Source organism: Populus euphratica, unplaced genomic scaffold (assembly GCF_000495115.2).
Source record: "Populus euphratica unplaced genomic scaffold, PopEup_1.0 scaffold90.1, whole genome shotgun sequence".
Taxonomy (NCBI): Eukaryota; Viridiplantae; Streptophyta; class Magnoliopsida; order Malpighiales; family Salicaceae; genus Populus; species Populus euphratica.
Genome location: NW_011499973.1, coordinates 405,317 through 411,919, shown reverse-complemented (window position 1 = coordinate 411,919; position 6,603 = coordinate 405,317). Strand labels below are relative to the sequence as shown.

Sequence of the window (6,603 nt, the reverse complement as noted above, 5' to 3'; positions counted from 1 at the left end):
CCTCTCTCTCTGTCTCCCGGCTATGACTTTCTTCAATTAGAGGTCAAATCCAAAATTTAACTAAATCAAACTTTTTAGCAATAAATAAATAAATAAATCTAAATTGATATGAGCATACAGGCATCAAAAGTTACTAAGCTCAAAAGGAAATTGGATCGAAATACAAAATTTTCAGGATTGAAGGCTGCCAGCTCTCACAATGAACAACCAAACTCTCCGTGACATTTGTTGCCAGCAATAAATTAGCCAAAACTATATATTTTATCAAGAAATTAAATCACAGATAAAAAGAAGTGAGTGTTGCCTAAATGTTTAAGAGTTATTTTGTTACGAGTACAAAATAGTAGATTTACTACAAATTCTGCAACACAAAAAGAAAAGGAAATGACCACCTGAGGAAGAGACATGATCATTTGATGGCCTTCTGCACGGAATTTGTTGAGCTTCGAGGCAGAAAATCGTTCTTCATCTTCTTCTCTTGCTGCTGTTGTTCAAGGATTGATTTTCGCTCGATTTCTCTCCACTTGTTGATTCCAACTGTGCAAATAACTGCCAAATAAACCCCAAAAAAGTAGATTTTAATTGGATGATAGATAGATAGATAGATTGCATGAATTAAGCAACACTTACATCCAGCGCCGACAAAGTAGAGCAGACGGAGAACCTTAGGGCCGGCAGGGCCTGCCGCTGCCTCTTCTATTGTCATCTTCTCCAATCGTCCCCAAAGAATTCGCTTGTATTGTGATCTCTAGTCCTCCTATACTGGATTCAGAGTCCTCCTATCAATTGTTTCTTTCGGTATTCGTTTTTATACGAGAGAGAGCGGAAGCGGAGCCTTTCTTTCTTTTTCTTTTTATTATTTTACTGCTCATAGTCAAACGACAAGTCGCTTTTTACGCATTAAACGACGTCTTTCTCTTCCTCAACGCAGCCTGCGGCCCCTAACGATTGATCGCTGGAATTAGATCAAGAGGAGCAAAGAAATGGAGAGAAAATTAAATATTGCCATCATTCATCCAGATCTTGGTATAGGTAAATTTCTACTCCCCTTCTCTCCAATTTTTCAATTTTAGAAATTTGTTTTGTTTATTTATTTTACGAAGCTAATTCAATCGTGTGATTTGTAAAAGAATTCAATGCTTGTATGGTAAAAGGAATTAAATAACCAGAATGAAGCTCCTTTTTTTGTATATTAAAATGATTCAAAGGTGGAGCCGAAAGATTAATAGTCGATGCTGCCGTTGAACTTGTCTCCCATGGCCACGATGTTCATATTTTTACTGCTCATCATGATAAAAACCGATGCTTTGAAGAAACTGTTTCCGGTAACTTGCGTTTATTTTCATTTTCTTCTCCTTTAAGGTCTGTTTCCTGTATTTGATTTGGATAAATTCTATGATGCACCTGATTCATAAATATTGGCTGGCCGCACAGGTACCTTCCCGGTTACTGTATATGGTTCTTTCCTGCCTCGGCATGTATTCTACCGTTTTCATGCCTTATGCGCGTATTTGCGGTGCATTTTCGTTGCCCTTTGCGTGTTATTCCTGTGGCCATCTTTTGATGTTATATTGGCAGATCAGGTTTCTGTTGTCATCCCACTTTTGAAACTTAAAAAATCAATGAAGGTATTATATTCTATGCCTTTGATATGAACTGAACTGTTGTTTAAAGGTTTTAGCCTCAGGTTTCTTACACTCTAGTCCTGTATATCCAGGTGGTTTTTTATTGTCATTTTCCAGATTTGTTACTTGCTCACCATACAACTTTTCTCCGAAGGTTTTACAGGAAACCCATTGACTTTGTAGAAGAAATTACAACAGGTCTGTTTCCAATTTATCTGCTGTTTTTTTACAGGAAATGTCTCTTTGGTGTTAACTTTGTTCCAGTTGAACCTACCAATTCTCATTTACTGCTCTTGGGGACTGCAGGCATGGCTGATATGATACTTGTTAACAGCAAATTCACTGCATCTACCTTTGCGAATACATTCAAGCGTCTTCATGCACGGGGAATCCGACCTGCTGTTCTTTATCCTGCTGTTAACATGGACCAATTTGATGAACCACATTCTTATAAGTAACGAAAATTATTGTATATATATTGCATCTTGTAACTCTAGGCATGCTCTTGAAATGTCATAGAAGAATTTCTTTCATTGCATTTTTCCCACCAGTAGTTCAGAATCTTATTCTTATCTGTTTCATGTGGCATAGGTTGAATTTTCTCTCAATAAATCGCTTTGAAAGGAAAAAGAACATAGAATTGGCAGTTTCTGCCTTTGCCAGACTTCACGCCCTTGAGGAACATGCCCTTCAAAGTCAAAAACTAAATGAAGCTACTTTGACCATTGCTGGCAAGTCTCAATTTGCTTCTTTCCTGGGTTACATTACTAAAGAATTTCATATAATGATGAGTTTGGAAAATGGTTTTTGTACTTGGGATGCAGTGTTTCTTTATCCCTTTATGCTTGTTGCAGAAAGGGCCATGTACCTTCCTCTCTTTGCTTGTTGCAGAAAGGGCCATGTACCTTCTCTCGAAAAAAGAGGAAGGGAGGGACTGGGGAATACATGCACCTTCACTAAAGACCTTTAAGATTGAAATTACACTTTACATGATTACTTTTCAATTTTCTATTGCATTTTTTTAAAGGGTGGAATGGATAGAAAATATGTTATGGAGGCTGTGTTCTGCAAAATGCAGATATTCTTGTAACAGATAGTGAAATATGCAATTTTTTTATGAGTTGACAAGAGATTTTTTTTTTTTTTTTTTTTTGAGATGGGGCTATTGGAATATTAACCTGATTTGTAGGGAAGACAAATTAGACGTGTTTCAATGGTAAAACCACAACTTTGCTCATTAGGTGCTTGCTTGTAATTTGTCTTTCAGGTGGATATGATAGTCGACTGCGAGAGAATGTTGAATACCTGGATGAACTTAAACACCTGGCTGCAAGGGAAGGAGTCTCATCTCGGATTAGCTTCATTACGTCCTGCTCAACAGCTGAGAGAAATAAACTTCTTTCACAGTGCCTGTGTGTCATTTATACTCCAAAGGTCTGATCCCTTTCACTTGTCTATAACATTGATCATACTTTGAGATGAAAAGAGGGTTTTATATTAACTGTTCAATAAATGTAGGATGAGCACTTTGGCATCGTCCCATTGGAGGCAATGGCAGCCCATAAGCCTGTAATTGCATGCAATAGTGGGGGCCCTGTGGAGACTGTTAAGGATGCAGAAACAGGATTTCTTTGTGACCCCACCCCTGAAGATTTCTCTTTGGCGATGGCTAAACTCATTCAGGATCCTCAGATGGCAAGCAGAATGGGTGGAGAGGCCAGGAAGCATGTTGCTGAGTCATTCTCAACAAAAACTTTTGGCCAGCATTTGAATCAATATCTCATGAGCATTACTGGCAGTAAAGAAGATTGAAAATTGCCAAGGTAGCTGGAATCTTTTTAGTGACCTAATACGAGATAGTTTGTCAGACTTGAATGTTGCCACTTGATTAATGGTTAGAAAGAAGGATAATTTTGATAATCATCTTTTACATGATTATGTTGTAGTGGCAAAGCGAATTCAAACTCAGAATGGATTTATTACGACTCTCCTTTACAAGCTTTAGGTTTCATAGATAGATGATGTTGCTGATGTGGAGAACACGCTGATTTGGCCAACTGTTGATGCACCTGATGCAAGCAGTACATGCTGCAAGCGCATCACTATTTGAATAGCGATATGCCGCCAAGCCGCGCTCCTCTTCAGAGCTAAAGCTTTTGCTCCTGTTTAACAAAGAAGCAGCTGCTCATTTTTATTTATTTATTTTTTCAATTCTAGTACCAGAATCAAATAATACACTGGTAAGTCGAGCAGATCGTGACTGGTTGCCTTATTTGGAGACACATGTTTCCCAACAAGGTGGAAGAACATTGAGTAGCTTTGTCGGTGAATTTGTTTTGCTTGTTCCCAATTGTTTGCAGTTAAATCTGACTCCCAGATGGCTCTCGTGTGTTTGGTGGTTGGTTTGTATCGTGTTTTTTAAAATTTTAAAATTTTTTATTTAAATAAAATTTTTTATTTAAAATAAATTTTTTTATTTTAAAATTATTTTAATATATTGATGTTTTAAATAATTTTTAAAAAATAAAAAATTATTTTAATATATTTTTAAATAAAAAATACTTTAAATTATTATTGGTAGTATAATTTTAAATTGAAATTCCATTTCAAGTGGGAGTTGTAATTTCAAATGGGAGTTGCGTTTTGATTGAGTTAAATAAATTTTGATTTAAAAAAATTATTTTTTTTATATTTCTAATATATTAATATAAAAAAATTAAGGAATTTGAAAATCCCGGTCATTGCATTGCAGGACAATTTTTGCATTACAATTTAAACGGTACTTGCAAGCAAGTCTCCTTCATACAGGAGGATGGCTGAATGCTTGTGCAAAGGTGGGTGATAATTCTGCTATGATTGTTGACTAATTAGCTAACCAATTATTAATATCTGTTAATTATTTTTTTTCTTTTCAACAAGAAGAAACTATGGTCGAGAATTGAACTGAATTATAAGTAGAGGTAGATAGTAGCCCCATAGGTGTTTTTCAAACCTTGAAAAAAGTATATCTAATCTACGCCACACCACATAATAACAAAAATACATAAAAAAGGAAGAAATAAATTGAAAGTAAAAAATGATAAATAAAGCAAGTAAAAGTTGTAAATAAAGATAAATTGAATAAAATGTAGAAAAAAATTACATGGGACTAAATATCTTCAAGTAGTTAGATGATCTATTTATATTGATACAATATTTGAGTTTTATTTAAACATCAAATTCTACTCCATTATTTATATTAGATGTGATAACTCATTATTTAACCTCCATTTCCAACATATTTTTAAACTAAAAAAATAAAAAATAAATAAAAAAGAGATGAGGGAGTAAAAAGATGAATAAGGAATAAAAAAGTGGCTAAGATGACAGTGAATTAAATATTATAATGAAAAATCATGCATATAAGATAAAAATAAATAAATAGGAGAATCAAGCAAAATTGAAAAATTATAAGGATATCCTAGTTCAAGCAATAAATAATATAAATATTTAATATTATTTTTCTATTTAGGCTTTTAATAAAGGAGACCATACAAAGAAGAAGACAAAAAAATAAAACTAGCAACCTTTCACCGAAAAAACAAAAGAGAAGAAAAATTCTCTATAAACAACAAAAAATAAATAAATAAAAAATCTTATTGATTAAAAAACCAAAACCTTGACTACCCTTTTCATCCTCTTATCATAGTGAATGTTATTAACATCACCACACCACTAAGCCATGTCAAGCCACCACCTTTTATTTTTCTCTTCAACACAATATAATGTGGTTTACAGCCTCCTCTCACCTTTAGCCATAAATATTATCAACATTTTTTTTTTCTAATCAAAACCTTTTTGACTATCTTGTTAGCCACAACACTAGACTTTTTTATATTTTTAATATATTAATATAAATAAAAATTAAGGAATTTGGAAATCCCGGTCATTGCATTGCAGGACAAGTTTTGCATTACAATTTAAACGGTACTTGCAAGCAAGTCTCCTTCATACAGGAGGATGGCTGAATGCTTGTGCAAAGGTAGGTGATAATTCTGCTATGATTGTTGACTAATTAGCTAACCAATTATTAATATCTGTTAATTATTTTTTTTCTTTTCAACAAGAAGAAACTATGGTCGAGAATTGAACTGAATTATAAGTAGAGGTAGATAGTAGCCCCATAGGTGTTTTTCAAACCTTGAAAAAAGTATATCTAATCTACGCTACACCACATAATAACAAAAATACATAAAAAAGGAAGAAATAAATTGAAAGTAAAAAATGATAAATAAAGCAAGTAAAAGTTGTAAATAAAGATAAATTGAATAAAATGTAGAAAAAAATTGCATGGGACTAAATATCTTCAAGTAGTTAGATGATCTATTTATATTGATACAATGTTTGAGTTTTATTTAAACATCAAATTCTACTCCATTATTTATAGATAACTCATTATTTAACCTCCATTTCCAACATATTTTTAAACTAAAAAAATAAAAAATAAATAAAAAAGAGATGAGGGAGTAAAAAGATGAATAAGGAATAAAAAAGTGGCTAAGATGACAGTGAATTAAATATTATAATGAAAAATCATGCATATAAGATAAAAATAAATAAATAGGAGAATCAAGCAAAATTGAAAAATTATAAGGATATCCTAGTTCAAGCAATAAATAATATAAATATTTAATATTATTTTTCTATTTAGGCTTTTAATAAAGGAGACCATACAAAGAAGAAGACAAAAAAATAAAACTAGCAACCTTTCACCGAAAAAACAAAAGAGAAGAAAAATTCTCTATAAACAACAAAAAATAAATAAATAAAAAATCTTATTGATTAAAAAACCAAAACCTTGACTACCCTTTTCATCCTCTTATCATAGTGAATGTTATTAACATCACCACACCACTTAGCCACCACCTTTTATTTTTCTCTTCAACACAATGTGGGTTACAGCCTCCTCTCACCTTTAGCCATAAATATTATTAACATT

At 32.8% G+C, this 6,603-nt stretch overlaps 2 protein-coding genes across 2 annotated transcripts; one reads left to right on the top strand and one right to left on the bottom strand.

Moving 5' to 3' along the window:
• Positions 1 to 234: 234 nt before the first annotated feature.
• LOC105139362 (uncharacterized) lies at positions 235 to 802 on the bottom strand. The gene is made up of 2 exons (XM_011045774.1): positions 631 to 802; positions 235 to 549 (listed from the first exon to the last, which is right to left on the bottom strand). Exons 1-2 carry the CDS (start codon positions 704 to 706, stop codon positions 410 to 412), a joined length of 216 nt encoding a protein of 71 aa, XP_011044076.1. The 5' UTR covers positions 707 to 802; the 3' UTR covers positions 235 to 409.
• Positions 803 to 892: 90 nt separating this feature from the next.
• On the top strand, positions 893 to 3,623 carry LOC105139363 (UDP-Glycosyltransferase superfamily protein). Its single transcript, XM_011045775.1, has 8 exons — positions 893 to 1,032; positions 1,209 to 1,325; positions 1,435 to 1,628; positions 1,718 to 1,823; positions 1,932 to 2,079; positions 2,217 to 2,356; positions 2,893 to 3,059; positions 3,144 to 3,623. The coding sequence occupies exons 1-8, from the start codon at positions 984 to 986 to the stop codon at positions 3,435 to 3,437; spliced, it is 1,215 nt and encodes a 404-aa protein (XP_011044077.1). The 5' UTR covers positions 893 to 983; the 3' UTR covers positions 3,438 to 3,623.
• The last annotated feature ends 2,980 nt before the right edge of the window (positions 3,624 to 6,603 follow it).

Bases quoted from the DNA above. Each gene is read 5' to 3' on its own strand.
- LOC105139362 (XM_011045774.1), bottom strand. From the start codon at position 706: ATGACAATAGAAGAGGCAGCGGCAGGCCCTGCCGGCCCTAAGGTTCTC. The intron at 550-630 runs GTAAGTGTTGCT...TTTATTTGGCAG, and splicing joins CTACTTTGTCGGCGCTGGAT to TTATTTGCACAGTTGGAATC.
- LOC105139363 (XM_011045775.1), top strand. From the start codon at position 984: ATGGAGAGAAAATTAAATATTGCCATCATTCATCCAGATCTTGGTATA. The intron at 1,326-1,434 runs GTAACTTGCGTT...CTGGCCGCACAG, and splicing joins CTTTGAAGAAACTGTTTCCG to GTACCTTCCCGGTTACTGTA. The intron at 2,357-2,892 runs GCAAGTCTCAAT...TTTGTCTTTCAG, and splicing joins AGCTACTTTGACCATTGCTG to GTGGATATGATAGTCGACTG.